The 16,670-nt window shown below is 45.0% G+C and overlaps 1 protein-coding gene across 3 annotated transcripts in view; it reads left to right on the top strand.

Moving 5' to 3' along the window:
• CNKSR3 (CNKSR family member 3) overlaps positions 1 to 16,670 on the top strand; it is a 122,962-nt gene that overhangs the window by 37,057 nt on the left and 69,235 nt on the right. The window contains exons 1-2 of one of the 3 annotated variants that reach the window (XM_045865781.3): positions 2,020 to 2,934; positions 8,390 to 8,634. Coding sequence is in view for 2 of the 3 variants with exons in the window: in XM_054505606.2 (XP_054361581.1) it covers positions 2,883 to 2,934 (52 nt within the window). In the remaining variant the exon portion in view is untranslated. Of the gene's footprint in view, positions 1 to 1,987; positions 2,935 to 8,389; positions 8,635 to 16,670 lie in introns of those variants that run through there. The other 2 variants (XM_054505606.2, XM_064598235.1) reach the window with 2 other exon arrangements.

Below are 16,670 nucleotides of genomic sequence, written 5' to 3'. Positions count from 1 at the left end.
GGAATATCTTGGTTTGGAGATAAATTATGTGGTCATCCTAATCATAATTAAAGATGACAACATACAGTGATTGCTGTAACAAAAGGTGTGGATCAGATTGGTTATATTTTCTAGTGAACGCAATGACAAATGTCAAAGTCCTTTTCCCTATTTTTTGCCGTAAAGATGGTTAACAAGTGATATTACTAAGTTTAAAAGGTCATCTTTTTTGAAGGTCGTTTACTCTACCAGGAAGTTTGTCATTGCCTTTGTCAAGCTTGCTAGTCTGCCAATAACTCTTGCTCAAAAAAAAAAAAAAAATCATTGTATTTGATAACTGCATATCTGTGTTGTTGTGTTTCCTCAGTCCTAGAGGTAAGTTGCATGGAAGGTGGGTCTGATGTTGTTTCGCTTTTTAAAGTGTTTTTTTCTTCTTACTCCAGCTCATCAGAGTGTACAACAGACGCTTAGGCCTGCTGCTAGCCATCTTTTCAACATAAACATCCCAACAGACTTGTATAAATAGTACCTATCACACTAATTCAACAAATATTTAGTGAATGCAGTGGCTAGCACATAGGAGGAATTCACATGAATAAATACTAACCACACCTTTGACTTGGTGTGAGGTGCTACCAGCTAGGTGGTAGGAAGAGGGAGAGGAGAGAAAGCTCTGCATAATATCAGGTAGGTTCTGCCTTTAAGTCTCCAAGGGGAAGGTGTGAATAAATAATCATAATTGAAGGTAAGACTTAAGTGCCAAAAGAATCTCTATGAGTGGGTGGTAGAGCTCACTCCGGCTGGGGAGGATGTTCAGGAGAGGCTTTGAAGGAGGAGAGGTAAATATTCAAATTTAGGATTTTCCCTCTGTTCAGGGTTCATTTTAGCCCCAGATTGAGTCCCATGAAATGTGGAAGGGCCCTTCTGACAGCAGTCTTCTGACGGCAATTGTGCACTTGATTTTTGTTGTTTTGTTGATGTTTTTTGTTTTGGCTGGCTAGCAAATTTTCCTTCAAGATTGATGACTAATCCAAATGAGCATCAGCTCACTTTGCAAATATGACTATTACAATACAGCCATAAATCATCCTAAAAGCTACCAATTTATTATGATTCACTTTACTACCAAGTTGAAATATCATTGCAGTAGCATGACTAAAACAAGGGAGTTGAGTCTTGCAGGGTAACCATTACCATACCAACTCCAGCCTGCCAAGCACCTCAGGCTCAGGGCAGCCCTTCCTATGGCATGTCAGAAAGTGATTGCTTTCCATTAGTGCAGGGATGGAGTGGGAGCTGGTCTTCAACCCCTGGGTGCTTGCTTTGGGTGACAGCCCCCTCACCCCTGACTGCCACCCAAGACCTAAGTAGGAAAACAGAAGGGGATGGGAATGGATATATAGGGGGCCAAAGTTTTTCATTTCAGATGAGAGTGGATTAAAGCTGAGAATGAAGTAACTGGCTCCATTTCCCCTTGCCCCAGAAGTGAGGCCATTTCCTTCCCAACTCCTTTGGCTTTGCCTACCTGCCAACATTCTGGGTTGGGCACCTTCACATGCTTTGGGCCTTTTGTTGCCAAGGCCCATCTTAAAGGAAGATGGGCCTTGGCAACAAGGAAGATTCATGGGACTTTGTGGTTCAACCCATCGCAGAGTCCAGAGAACTTGACCCATATCCCGAGTTAAAATGAGAGATAATTGCTCTTTGACACTGGCCTTGAAGATTCAACAGGGAAGGCTTAGTTTGAAAATGAGTAAAAAATGAAAATATATACATAGAGGGCAAGTTTTCCACTGCAGATTAGAATGGATGAAGCCGAGAATCTCCTGGTAAACTTGCTGTCTTTGGAGGAAAAAAGTTACATTGTCACAGTGTTACCTAAAATACGAAGCAAAATAATTTTGCCTTGAGATTTTTAAAACGAGGAAGGTTTAATCGCAGAGCAATACTGATGCAAATCATTGAAAATGAACAGAACATGCAGATCATACTTTTTTTTTTTTTTTAGTGTATTGTTGCTCACACCGAAACAGACTGTTCTGCTACCAATAGGACCCAGGCCTCACCCAAGCCAAAGGGCTGTCCAGGATGCACGCACGATCTACAACCCCTCTCTTGAAAAGGAAAGTAGGGCCCGGGACACTCCGACTGTGTGTGCGAAGGTCTCAGAGAGGGAAAGTAACCGGAGTCGGCCTTTTCGGGCGGAACCACCCGCTCCCACGAGTTTCACTGGGTCCTCGGCCCCGCCCCTCTTTTATTCCGAGAGCAGCGACCCGAGCTGAAACTTTGTAACCCGAGCGCGCTCGGCCCGCGCTCCTCCCTGCCCAAGTCCAGCCCCGGAGGGAGGCGCAGGAGGTGGGACCTGCGGCCGGGGAGGCTCGGGGACGCCAGCGCACGCGGAGCGGAGACCCCCGGGAGAGCACGCCGCGCAGAGGAGGAGCTGAAGGGGGAGCGGAGCGCGCGGCGGGAGAGCCAGAGGAAGTGGTGCGGGCCATCGGCGCAGTCGAGCGGCGGGGAGCAGCTGGGCCCAAGAGTCCCGTGCCGAGCCGAGGCCAGGGGGCCTGGGGTCACGGTCCCGCGTCCCCGCAGCTGCCGTCGCCCAGGAGCGGCAGCTGTGCCCGGGCTCCCTGCGGCGGCGGGGTTGGGGGGAGGAGGAGCTGCAGCTGGACGGTGGCAGCTGGAGGCGGAGCCACGCGGCTGTCCCGTGCGCCCAGGAGGGGACCGCGCTGTCCCGGCCGAGCCGCGCTGGGATGACCCGCTGACCGCGGCCATGCAGCCTTGACGGGGCGCTCCGGCGCACGGGGACCAGCTGCGGGGCGCGCCCTCTTGGGAAGGGGCAGCGGGCCCTGGTAGCAAGACTTTAACCGCCGACTCTAGCCTCGCTGGGAGCAAAACCGTTTACCATGGAACCCGTGACCAAGTGGAGCCCCAAGCAAGTGGTGGACTGGACTAGAGGTGAGTGGGTCTGGGGGTGGGGGGCGGTGGCGTGTCCAGCCCAGGGATGGGGCGGGCGGGGAGCTGGGGTAGGGAGGGTGCTCAGCTGCTCCTTCAGGCGAGACGCGTTGAGAGCGTTGCGCGGTGACAATGCAAACTTCTTCGGAGCGGCTTGTGCACCCCTAATCCTTGTGCCTGCTTTTGGGGGTGCGGGTTGTGGCAAGCCGCGGGGAGCCCCATCATGAAGCCGTGGAGTGGAGATGGCCTCTCTATGGAGAGTGAGGGTTGGGGATGCCGATCTCGGGACTTGCCGGGGAGGGCTCTGCGGGACCGGGGGCGCCTTCCCTGCCTGGGTGCGGTGCCCGGCTCCTAGGCTGCCCGTCCCGGAGCGGAGAGGCACAAGGCGCCTTTGTGTGGGTGGCTCCCCTCGGACCTCGTAAAGGCCGCCTGCCCAGAGTAGTTCTCAGGCATGACGGGGCGGTTGGACAGGTAAAGGGAGACTCCGGCGGCTCGCCGAGCCTCTCTGTTTTTGTTGGAGGAGGCGAGAGGGCAGCACAAGAGAACATTGAGGCGTCTGCGCCGGCGAGAAGCCTTGAGCCAGACTCCCCGGACTCGGTGACTTGCTCGGGAAGGTGCCGGTACCCCCTGTGGCGCTGCATTTTTAGGCCACATTTAGACCCTGGGAAGGAGAGATCTGTTTAGAATAACTGTCCTGAGTTGTACGGTATTTGGGGTGAGGAAAAAAAGTGGGGTGGGGATGGAGCAGGGATAGAAGGTCGTACTCCGAGTGGTCTGGCTTGCTTTTTATGTCTCCCAGGATTTCCAAGGAAGAGTGCTAGAGCTTCCTCCACAAGCCTCTTTGTACTCTTCCAAAGAAAAAGCCCAGAAAATGAACCGCTGTTTTCATGGGTTCCTCATCCCCCTCTCAGCTTATCATCTCTTTGTTTCAAGTTACTATATTTTTTTTGTTACTTCTATCTGCTCTTGCAGGTGAGGAATGGTGTCCTTCCCAATAATAATAACTAGAATTGTATAGCGCTTTACAGTTTCCTAAGAACTCTCTCTCTCTTACTGCCCTTGGTCATCACAGTAAGCCTGTGAGGTAGGTGACACTGGTAAGATCAGGTCATCCTTCCACCTGTCTCACCCATGGCTGGGGCGTAATGGAAACTGGTCATCTCTACATCTCATTTCTCATGCCTGCATGGTACCCACAGACCACGTGGAATGGGATGTTCTAGATATATGGGACATTATGGGATGTGTCAGTGGGGAATGCCTGATCATTTCCACCGGGAGCAGGAGAGGGATACACTGCTGAGAAGAGCTTTGTTCAGGGACCTAAATTTCCTGGGTTCTTATTTAAAGTGAGGATGAAAACAACACAAATGTGTGTGTTGGTGACTACGTTTGCCCAGGTAAAGAGTAAATAGCATAGCCAGTGCTTGGCGCAAAACATTGACTTAAAAGCTGTAAGGTCCCAGGCCCTATTTTGCAATGGGGTGTGTTTCCCCGTTCAAGATACCACCAGATTCCCCAACGAGTGACTTGCCAAGACTGAGTTGGTTGATTATTTTACCTGTGTGTCTGTCATAGAAGCAACTCAAGAAACGGATGATTTTCAGCCGTTTTTGACCTCCAGAGCTGTTCCGTCCAGTGGGGTAGCTACTAGCATGTGGCTCTTTAGCCCTTTGAGGTGGGCTGGTCAGAATTGTAATGTGTTGTAAGTGTAAGATATACACATGTGAAGACTTAGTGCAAAAAAAAAAAAACCTGAATGTATGTTACCTCAATTTTTCATATTTACTACATGTTGAGGTGACTGTTTTGGATATATTGGGTTACGTACCGTTCAAGATTAAAATTAACTTCACCTGTTTATTTTTATATTCTTAATTGTGGCTCCTAAAAAGTGGAAAATGACACACATGAGTCACATTTGTGGCATGCAGTATATTTCTGTTGGAGCTGTACTGCTTCGGAGTCAAGAAAGGGTTACAGTTTATCACTCTGGTTTTCCTGAGCCCCTGCCAGCCTACTTGATAATGTACAACTAGAAAAATGGTAACAGGCACACAGGAAGATTATGGAGTGAGATCTTCACACCCTCAAGATGCGTGTCTTTTTTTTTGGTCCCTCTTGGGATTGGGAGAAGAGAAGTGTAAATTCACATCCTGTTATGTTTGCTTAGCATCTAAAAGGAAGAGCAGATTCAGAGGTTTGACATGAGATTGCTCTCATCTAGGAAGTTTCCTACTGACGTAAAAGAGCAGTTACAAGGGGTTCAATATCTTGGTATCAGGAGCACTGGACACTGATTAGGTTACATACCTGTGGTTAGCATGTGGCAACTTGATACAGAATGCTTGTGCCCTTTTGGACCCTTAAGTACAGCCTCATAGAATGATCTGGATACTTTCTGTGTTAGAACCTAGAAAAGATAACAGGAGTAAGTGTGGCAGACTCTGAGACAAGAGGCTACATTCTCCCAAATTGCATGACACATTACTTGAATATTTCGCATAGTAATGATGTGAAAATACTGACTTTTCAATCAACTGTTGATTTATGCAAACTTGTTTGCTTATACAGCTATTTTTAGATATCTTTGCTAAGCTCTCTACCCAACCCCCACTTTATAAATACATCCTCCTGATAAGAAATTCTTCATGTAGACTTTGCCACGCTCTGTGTTGCATGAGTATGGTATGGTGATTGTGAGCACCGTAGAAAGCCTTGGATTTTAAACTGTCTAACCCTGACCACGGCTTACAGCTTGCTCTTTCTCTCGTGCTAATGTTAGGAGGCAGGTGCATGCATTAGGAAAAAGAGTCTGTGTCTACAGAATGAATGAATTCATGTGGATTTTATTATTATTTTATTATTATAATTTTTGTGTGTATGAATCTTTAGCTGTACTGTCACCAGTTTCTTCATAATATTAGGAGATCCTCAGTAAATCTTAGCCGTGTGTCAGGCTCATTTCTCTGCATCGTACGAGTATTCACTCATTTAATGTGCGTAACCACGTTTTGAGGTAGGAACTGGTATTTCCATTTTGCAGTTGCATTCTGAGCACAGAAAGGTCTAGTACCCTAATCAGTGTCACACAGAGGGGAAGGGGCAGCAGCATTTGAGCCCAGGTGCCTTAGCTTTACTCCATCCTCTCAGGAGGTTCTCACTCTAGAGCAGACCTTCAGGATTCCCATGATGTGTGTTATTAATATCCTGTTAGTGGAGGAGAGTTGTCTGGTGTATGTGTGTCCTATCCTACCTATTTGGGAGGATTATTTGTAAGTCAAATTAATTCATAGTTCATGACACCCTGCCTTTAAGTAATCCTAAAGGCTTTTGCAAAGCAAATGATCTTCAGATGAGAATAGGGTCAGGGGCCCATAACTGAAAATCCAATTTATAGGAGTTTAACCAAATGAGACTGTTGATTTTCTCTTGTAAAAGAAGTCTGGAGATGGGGAATTCAGAAGTGGCTGGGGGCTCCATGGTGCCGTCAGGGGCCCAGGCTCCTTCTGCCATCCTGTTGAGCCATTCTTAGCATGCAGGGCAGCAAATGGTGTTCATCTTCATACTTAATGCCACAGTGTAAGATGGCTATTCCACCTCCAGTATCCCATCTTTAGGAGGAAGGAGACTGGTGGCGAAAGACTGTTGGTAGTCAAGTCTTCTCCTAGAAGCTCCATCAGGTGACTTGGCTTACATCTCAGTTGCCAGAACTGTCACATAGCCTCGTGCTGAAAGGGAGGTTTTTTTTTGTGTGTGTGTGTTTTTTTTTTTTTTTTTTAATTTGGGTCCATTGTGGCCCTGAAAAAAATTGGAGTTTGTTCAGTGAGGAAGAGGGCGGGGTGGAGAATAGATATCGGTAAGCAGCCAAGTAGTGTCTGACACACAGTAATTTATATGTACTGATCTTTATAGGTTAGTTCTCAAAGTAGGATACATGTCGTAATTTCCCACCTACATCAACCCCGTGGGTCTGCCCTGTTTTAGAAATGGCCTTGTTTTCATTCCTGTTCAGCTTTCTCAGGTCAAAAACTGTAGTTGTGTGAAGTCTTTGTCTCTAAGTTTTATTTAAATATTAGGTGTTGCATTGTAAAATGCAGCCACCCACGTTGTGTTTCTGTTTTCAGACCACTGGGGAGTGTCTTTGACAAGGAGGAAGGACCACTGATTTGTCCCGGAGGCGCCATTGGTCGTTGATTGGCCTGGCAGGACAGTCTCTCAATAAGTGTTTTGTCAAGTGAGCACATTTCTAGTGCCCAGCGTCAGTGGCAGAACAGAAGCCCCTCTGGCCAGCTTCTTGCTCCTAGCATGGGTACCATTTCCCCATCACGAACCAGGAGTGAAGGGGTTTCTTGCTTCAGGTGTGAGCCTGTGGGATTCGGGGCATTTGCTCATTCTCTGTCATCTGGCCACAGGCGCTCTTCTTCCCTGTAATGTCTGTTAGTATGTGGGACATCAGCAGTCTTAAAGTGCCTCACTGTTTGGTCCTGAGGGGCTGGAATTTCAGCGTTACCTGTAGAGATCTGGTACATTGTAGGTCGACTCCGGGGTTAGACTCTTAGAGAGTTGTCTGGTGTATGTGTGTCCATACGGAGGCCAATTCTTCCAGCAATCCTGATTCCAGTTAGGTTATACTGTTCCCTTTAGCCTCTGTGGCCAGTGAAAAAAGGAGGTCCTTTTCTTTCGACAGTTGTACATCTCCCTCGTGGGTCAGAAACTCTTTTTATTCCACTCTCTTCCTGATTCTCGTGTATTTCCTGGGCTCTCGCCATAGAGTTATCATAATCATAATAATAGAAAAACAGTTATTGAAGCATTTATTATGTGTCAGCCACTGTGCTAAGTGCTTTATTTTGACTCCATAATTCTCAGAAAACCCAATCAGCTGTACAAACAATTATTAACCCATATTAAAGATGGAGACACTGAAGCGGAGAGAGAGGGAGAGAGAGACAGACAGAGAGAGAACTTCCTCAGGGTCCTGTATTTTTAAGTGGTGGTGCTCGTAAACACCCTCCCCTCCCCCATGACTTCATCAATTCTATGGTCTGTGCCAGGATAGTGGAGCTCTGTGGTGAGGGTGGGCTCTGCAATCAAACTCAGGAGCTGTATCCCCGTTCTACCCCAGATTGTGTGGTCTTATGAAAGTTCTCAATAAATTACTGCTCCTTGTTTTTATTGCTTCCTCTCTTTTATTCTGTAGCTCCAGGTCACACATTTTCCTCTCTGAGCCGTCAGGTCTGTCATAAGGCTGACTCCTCCATTCAGGGTCACCAGTCAGTACCCAGGAGATTTCCCTGCCATTTGACAACCACTCAGAGGACCCAGGGCAGGGTTTGCAGCTGATCAAGAAGATTCTTGGTTAGCTGAATGATAGACGTCTTTTGCCAGTATCCTGAATCTTCTTTGGGTAAATACATCCAAACCATATTATCTCAACCTTTTTTTTTTTTGATAGTAACTGGACTTCCAGTGGACCCAGCATTAGGGCTGGCTCGTGCAGTCAAACGTCGGCTGCTATCTGGCACCCAGTCCATGACCAGCAGTCCACATTACCTGGGAGCTTGTTGGAGATGCAGAAGCTCAGGCCCGCTGAATCAGAATCCGAATTTTCACAAGATCCCCTGGTGATCCGTGTGCTCATTACAGTCTGAGAAGCACTGCTGTGGCACATAACTGCGAACCCATTTTTATACTCTGCTGGTATGTTCTGTGGTCTGATCTGACATGGGCTCAGTCTGTTTTATTTAAGCCCTTAAATGATGACACTTAGAGGATGCTTGACTTGGCCACTAATTAAAGCAAAAAGGCAATCTTAGGGTGTGTGCGTATGTTTATAAGCACCAGCTAGCAACAGCATCAGGTAATTCTCTGCACGCTAACTGAGACATTTCCCCTGAGATTTCTTACCTATGTTTTGGGACTTGAAGAGTTCTCCTAACAACCTTTTTTTTTTGGTGTGTTGTGTTGTTTTGTTTTTTAAAACAGGTAGTAAGAAGGGGTGGTCAGTGGGCACGGTGGTTGAAGTGTGTTGTCCAGATCGTCAGGTGGACATAGGAGGATGAGGTGGGCATTTGTGACTGACTACACAGGGTTTACCATGATTAGCAGATTTTGCAGAAAGACTTCACTGTTGGTGGAAAATGACACAGAATGTTATTTTGGGAATAAACAGAGTAGTTCTCAAAATTGAAAAGTGTGTGCTGTTCTAAGGCCAGGTGTCTCAGTTCTGTCTCCTTAAGAGATTGGGAGTGACCTCCTCATGCTCGAGTCTCCCCTGGAATACTCCGTTTCTGTGTTCACACCATTGCATGGAGCCGTGGGGGCCTCTCTCCTCTGTCTCACACTCTGTGTCACCACCTCCAATTCTGACCCTTCCTAGCCTGTTGGGTTCTAGCTCTGGGACATTCGTGTTCTCACTTTGATTTCCCATTTTACTCTCCTTTCGTGGTATTCCTAGAGTTTTCACCCCAGGTTTAGCCATTATGTCAGCTTCTAATAAATAAAACAAGTTTTATTTACATGAACTCTGCAGAGTTCTTCCCTGTTTGTTCCTTTCCCAGTCTTCACAAGCCCCAGAGATGTGCAGTGAAGGCATCTCTCTGTGGCCGATAAGGACATTTTGGCTTATGGATGTTAAATGAGTTGGCCAAGGTCAAAGGCCGGGAATTGGGACCGGACTCCACAGGCTTCTGTTCTCTTGTTCTGTTCGCTCCGGACCTGCTTCCTCCTCTGGCCACGGTGGATGTTTTCTGTTTTTCCTAATTGGCAAATGTGGGAAGGGGCAGCTGCAAAGAACTTCTGACTTTTGTGTTTCCTGATTATCCCCTTACGATTTATACTCAGGGGACATAGGCCTTTTCTTTCTTGTTTGTTTCTTTTTTCCAATTATACAGCCTAAGCAGGACCCTATGTATTTTAAACCTGACCCTTTAGCCTTTGAGACACTTAACTGCTAGTTATTTATTTTATTGTAGTTTGTTGATTGTGTTGTATTGTTTCAGAATACAGCTCAGTGGTGGAATGCATCATTTCTTTTTCTGACACTCCTAATCTAATTTTTATTTTGAGTGTCATGTTGTAGTTTTTTGTCTGTGATGCAGTTAGTATTTCTCTTTGGTAGACTCATACACAGAGACATACACACGCACATATATAAACACATTTCCTGCTTGCCTTTGATTATTCATAGTGGCTTCATTTTAAATGCTTCAAAAAAAAAGATTTTATTTATTTATTTGTCAGAGAAAGAGGGAGAGAGAGCGAGCACAAACGGGGAGTGGCAGGGGCAGAGGGAGAAGCAGGCTCCCCACTGATCAAGGAGCTGGATGCAGGACTCAATCCCAGGACCCAGGGATCACAGTCCGAACTGAAGGCAGATGCTTAACCAACTGAGCCACCCAGGCGTCCCTCATTTTATTTTATTTTATTATTATTTTTTTAAAGATTTTATTTATTTGACAGAGAGAGAGATAGCGAGAGCAGGAACACAAGCAGGGGGAGTGGGAGAGGGAGAAGCAGGCCTCCCGCCAAGCAGGGAGCCTGATGTGGGGCTCGATCCCAGGACCCTGGGACCATGACCTGAGCGGAAGGCAGACGCTGAACGACTGAGCCACCCAGGCGCCCTGCATCCCTCATTTTAAATGCTTTGAGAGACAAGGTCAAGCAGCTGCAGTGAACAACATACAGGCTTTGGAATAAAATAAAACTGGATTCACGTTCTGTGTTTAACACTTAACTGGTTTGATAGGTTGGGTAAATAGCTTCTGGTCTTCAAACCTTCCTTAGTTTTTTCATCTGTAAAATAGGATTGATAATAACCAATACACAGGTTTTAGTTACAGTTAAAAGAGGCAGTATAGGGAATATACAGGGAATGTACAGCATATAAATGTTCATACACTTATTAATGATTAATTCATAACATATTAATGTAGTACAATTGGATTTTATTTTTGTTTGAATATTTAACACTGTTGTGGCTGATAGTCACCTTTCACATGTTTACTAATAACTTAAAACAATTCCATCCTCCCTTTTATTGGTATAGCGGTATGTTAAATCAACTCCATTTTCTGTTTTTACCTCATGTTTCCTTGGACACTTTTCCTTCATTTCCCTTGAGGACCTTAGAGGAAGGTGGTATTATAGAACAGTTGTGTAGGAGCTTTCTTGGAAAGAGCTTAGGAGCAGGAGTTTAGGAGGAAGACTCATGTTGATGACAATTCCACCCCGCAGTAAAAAGAGTTTCTTAATTACTTAGGACCTACTAAGTTCCCCATACTGTTTTAGGTGCTAAAAATCCAGCTCTGTTCCAGGTACAGGCATCCAGCTGGGGTCCCTGCTTTAATATGGGGGTTGACAAACAACAATAACAATGACCACAACAAAATAGACCAACAGCTCTTCTAGAAATGATGGGACTTTGGACTAAGGTTTTGGTGGCTCCTGCATTTGAGAAGCCAAGTTCTAGATAGAGTTGGTTCATTGAGATCATTTTGAAATTATATTTGAAATTGTGATGTATGTATATTCCTGTTTTTTTGTTTTTTGTTTTTTCCTTACTAGGGTTAGGAGGGCTCCCACCCTCCCCTCATCCTGATTACTCTCTTGTCATTTAAATAGCGCAATCTGTCTTTTTGCCTTCACATGCTTTGTTCCCGGTATTGTTCTTTCCTGGCACATTTTGCTGGGAGCTACAGTTTCTGAAGCTGTTTATTCATCTATGAATAGGGGTTTTGTGAAAGTGGACATAGCCTAGTTTGTTTTCTTTGACATCAAATGGCTGATTGAACAGTTTTTAACCTGGGATCAGAAGGGCAAATGCAGTTGTGTTTATTAGAGCAAAACAGTTCCTTAGAATGCAGATCAGTAGGTTGTAAAAGCTAGAAAACTTTCTGTAGGAACACTTAAAAAGTGTTTGAGTCCAAGGAACCCATGGATAGATCTGATTTAAAATATTTTTGCTCCATTGAAAGACTATCCTACTTGTGCTTTAGAAAAGAGAGCCACCATGCTTTTGGTTGAATAGATGTGTATTGAGGAATTTTCAACAGGTTTAGAGTTGAACACATTTTTAAACACTTAACGCATTGCTTATCAACAGGGTAGAGTGGGAGAGAAACGAAGGTAGGTAGGCTTATAGGAGAATAACCTGAAGCTTACCACACACACCTATTCTCCCTTCCCCCCAAGAAGAAAATCCGTCAGCCCTTTTAGAGAACAAACCCCCACATGTTATCTATCAGAAAAGCCAGTGATTATGATAATCTGAATCATGCTTTCCTGAGGAAAACCTTTTAGTGAAAGGAAACATTCTATTTCCTATTTTCAGAGATTTGCAGCAGAGGGGAAATTCAGTGCTTTTGGATTTAGTAGTAGTAGTAGTAGTGTGTGTGTGTGTGTGTGTGTGTGTGTGTGTTTCCAACTTGAACCTGTGTTAACTGAATAGTCTTTCATGTTCCCAGAGTAATTTTAAATTACAGTGTTTTAAAGGGAGTCAAGTCAAACTACCTGGAATATGATCTTTGAGATAGGAAAGCTAGCTTCCTATGTAGAGTAGACCAGACTTCATATAATACCTGTTAAAGTCGTGAGCACATTCTTAACATGGATTCCAGCTGGAGTCCCACACGAACCACATGCAGATAACATGGCTGCAAAAAGTGACTGTCTACGCTAAAACCAAAACTGTTAGTCATAATATGGAAAAATACCACAAATACTCCCTGTTAGAATATGTCTAGAGACATGTAGTATGAAGTGGTTTCGTTATAAGTACCCCTGAGCCAAGTAGGAGAATCTTGACAGAATGCTGATCGGTGAAGAAAGACTCATTTTGGATGTGGGGAGATTCTTCATTCTTATCTAGTACCATCTAATCTGCACACACAATGAGCACCTATAAATATATGAATATTGGACCTGACTCCTGGCATTTTTAAGCTGATATTTTCTTGAGACCCTTTCCCAGTCTCATACATGTGGCACCTCCCCCCCCCCCCCCCCCCCCCCCCGCCGAAACATCTCATCATTGTTGTTCTTGAACTTACTTTTTTCAGCATCAGCATCACCTGGGAGCTTAAACATGTAAATTCCAGGGTCCCATCCCAGACCCACAGAATCAGCAGCTCTGGGGGTGGGACCCAGGAAACTGCGTTGGATCAAGTCCCTCAGGAGATCCTGGTGCTGGCTAAAATTTGAGGACCATTGGTTTATACCGCTCATGTAGAACATTCAAAAATCAATGATTTAAGGCAGACTATCCCCCATAATTCATATCTACAGTTGGTTTTTAACTAATACATAATGATCACTTAGAAAGGAGAGCTTTTTCCAGTAGGAACGGTTGTTACGGATTTCAGTGGATAAGTTAATGTATCTCCGTCTGTGAGTGTCCTTTCCACAGAGTGGGCAAGGAAGGGTCAAAGCTGTCACCCTGTGGACTCCTAGCCAGGTGCTCCACCCCAGACCCAGGGGATTCTTTTGCTGTGAGTGCTCAGCCCCAGGAAAACACAGAAGAAGAGGAATGTTTCATGGTCCGAAGGGACCTGTTTAGGTTTCGGGTGGAATTTCCAGACTTTGCTCTAATAGAGTAGCAGAATGCAACACCCCTTCCCCCATTCCATTTTGAGAGAGGGTGGATCATTGTTGTCTCTCACTTAGCACTCAGGTTTTGCCTTTGAACTGGGCAGGCAGATGCAAAGAGAAGTGAGGGAAAGAAAAAGCAGAGAAGAGAATTCCTCAGAGCAGCTCAAGGTGAAAAGCTCTTTTGTCTGAGTACATGGACACTGAGTCAGTGCAGGTGGAGTTTGGGGAGCCCCTCGCCCCCCGGCAGTTGTCCAAGGCCAAGAGAGTCCAAAATAGAAAAGGTGCTACAGAAATGAACACGAAGACCAGGATTGGCACTGGGACTTCCAACGAGAGTTGCAAACTCAGAGGCCTAAGGGGCCAGGCGGGCAGTGTCAGAAATGGAAATGCAGGAGTATGTGAGTCAGTCGGAAGTGGCCAAGAGTGTGGCAAACCCAAAGACACATTCGTTGGCTCAGTTTCTGCTGACTAGATCTGCAGTTTCCAGATCTTCTGATTTTTGTTGTTTTTTTTGTTTGTTTTCACAATGAAGCTGGAAATCTGGCATTGTATGTGACATTTCCCAATTTTTAGAAAACCGTTTACGGTTTTTGTGTGCCATCGGACACACAAAATACATCTGTGGGCCAGTTTGTAATTCCCTCTGTGGGCAGTCATGGTCAGGTGTTAATTGCCCAGGTGAGAAACCTACCTATAAGTTGTGAATACAATGAGCTCTGCAGTAATTCATCAATTACTTAGCAAATCCGTGTGTTACCTATAATTTCATTTTGCAATTTAACTAGTTCCATTATTCCTGACATTGCAGTATGTAACTCCATGCAGGTATTGTTAGGTCAAAAATACCAATGCTTTAATGAACGTAGACATTAGGTGGTTACTCTTCAGTGAGAAAACAGGAACTTGACTTCTCTTGTTTGAGTTTACTTTGCCATTGGCTGTGTGGGATTGGCCCCTGACAGGAACTGTTTCTGTTTGTACAGAAAGATTTCATTCATGCATAAGTTCATTCCTTTGTACAGAAAGATTTTAAAGTAGGGAATATGTTGCAAATTTTTGTGCTAGTTTGTGGGGTCCTGTTTGATTTAGTAAGTTAACAGTTGACTTAAGATCTATCTCCTTTTTCTTTTTCTTTTTTTTTTTTTTTAAGATTTTATTTATTTATTCCACAGCTAGATAGAGAGAGAACACAAGTAGGCAGAGTGGCAGGCAGAGGGAGAGGGAGAAGCAGGCTCTCTACTGAGCAGGGAGCCAGACATGGGGCTCAATCCCAGGACCCCAGGATCATGACCTGAGCCGAAGGCAGCCGCTTAACCGACTGAGGCACCCAGGCACCCCCTATCTCCTTTTTCATGCTAGGGACAAAAAGATGAGTTAGTTATAAATGAAGCCTGTCGTCAAGAAGCTCATGGCTTAGTAAGGAGGTAGCAGTTAGCAGGTGACACTGAGTTTCTGTATGTGCTAGGCCCTTGCTAGGACTTTTTGTGAATTAATCTCGTTTAGTCTGCAAAATGCTTATTTGACAGTGGCACTTTCATTGTCTTCATTTTAGAGTTAAAGAAACCAGGCCCTCACCTTTCTCAGGTTGCGTAATAAGTAAATGGGGTTCGAATCAAGACACATTTGATTCCAGAACCTGACCTGTCACCCAGCTTCTCTTTGGTAGGTACCGACATAAGTTGGCTGGTAATAAGTTTTGAGGGCAAGGGAAAAACATTTATGTTTTTAATGGTATGATTTGAATTGACCTATGTAAATTTAACCTGTAATTTCACAACCCAATTAAAAAACACTCTGGAGAAAACGGTATCTGTTTATTATTATTATTATTATTATTATTATTATTATTATTATTATTATTATTTTTAGAGACAGAGAGTGTGTGTGTGCAGGTGTGCAGGGTAGTGGGGGGAGGGAGAGAGAATCTTAAGCAGCCTCCATGCCCAGTGTGGATCCTGACGTGGGGCTCGATCTCGCAACCCTGAGTTCATGCCCCGAGCCGAAATCAAGAGTCGGTCGCTTAACTGACTGAGCTACCCAGGCCCCACTGTTCTGTTTCTTTTTAAAAATATTTGATTTGGCTGTTGTAAATGGGGAAGATGGATTTTCAAATATATTTAATAGGGATGATATAACCTTTGGATAGTCACTTAATGATTTTAGGTTCTGGTTTTCTCGTAAGTTACAATTCTGAGATTGTGTGAATATACATTAAAAAAAAAAGACTGAAAGGAAGTACATTACAGTGCCAGCATGGGTTATCTCTGGATGATAGAATTAAAGGTGGCTTTTATTCTCTTGTACCGATGAAGAGAAATGATTTTTCTCTTGTATTCAGAGCCATGGCTCCTCTCTGCTTGGCCTCTTTTGTCTTCAGGATGCTTGGGAATCAGAAAAGTGCAAAGAGCAACATGGGGAAGAATGTTAGATGGGTTTTCTTGCCTTTTCAGGATCTTGACGCCCCAAGTTTTGGCCGCCTTAGCAGTTCTCTGTTACCATCAAACAGCTAGCCTGTCTTTTTTAGTTTAGTTTTTTTTTTTTTTTTGTCTTGTGTAGGCTGGTTTGTCCAGCACAGCCAAGTATGTCCAGCCGTGTTGTATGAACGCAAGACTTTAGGAGCACTCAGATTTTAGTGGGCATGAGAGTCACTAGTATGGACCAAATGGTTGGTGGCCCTAACTGCCAGAGTCTGCTAATGTCATAGGTGGGGGAGCCATGTGTTTAGAAGGCAGCCCTGTATGTCTTTTGCTGGTGGTATGTGAACCACAGTTTGAGAGCCACTGACTTTTAGGAGCTTTGCCCTTAATTCACTGGGTAAGTCATAGAAGGGTTTGAATGGAGGCATGTTGCTGCTAGAACTGTGGATGGTGGGGAGGACTCTGAGGGGGAGTGATTAAGAGTTAAGAGACCTGCTCTAAGGGGTGTTTGGGGTCCTCAGTGAGAGCTGAGGAGGCCTGAACTAGACCAGAAGCCTTGAGAACAAAAGCAGGGAAAAGAATGGTGAAAGAGGTACCACCCAAGTGTGGACGGGGAGACCCAGCAGGGTGTGATGTGTGAGTGGTAGAAGGGACTTTCATGTCCAGGTTTGGTGGCTCAGTGACTTCACATGGCAGTGCCAGTCATCTGTGTTAAATTCTGGGAGGAGCTGT

This window comes from Mirounga angustirostris, unplaced genomic scaffold, assembly GCF_029215605.1.
Source record: "Mirounga angustirostris isolate CCGP_5_RB_7025 unplaced genomic scaffold, mMirAng1.0.hap1 SCAF_8, whole genome shotgun sequence".
Classification (NCBI taxonomy): domain Eukaryota; kingdom Metazoa; phylum Chordata; class Mammalia; order Carnivora; family Phocidae; genus Mirounga; species Mirounga angustirostris.
The sequence above is the reverse complement of the archived record's forward strand: the minus strand, read 5'-3'. Positions and strand labels throughout refer to the sequence as shown.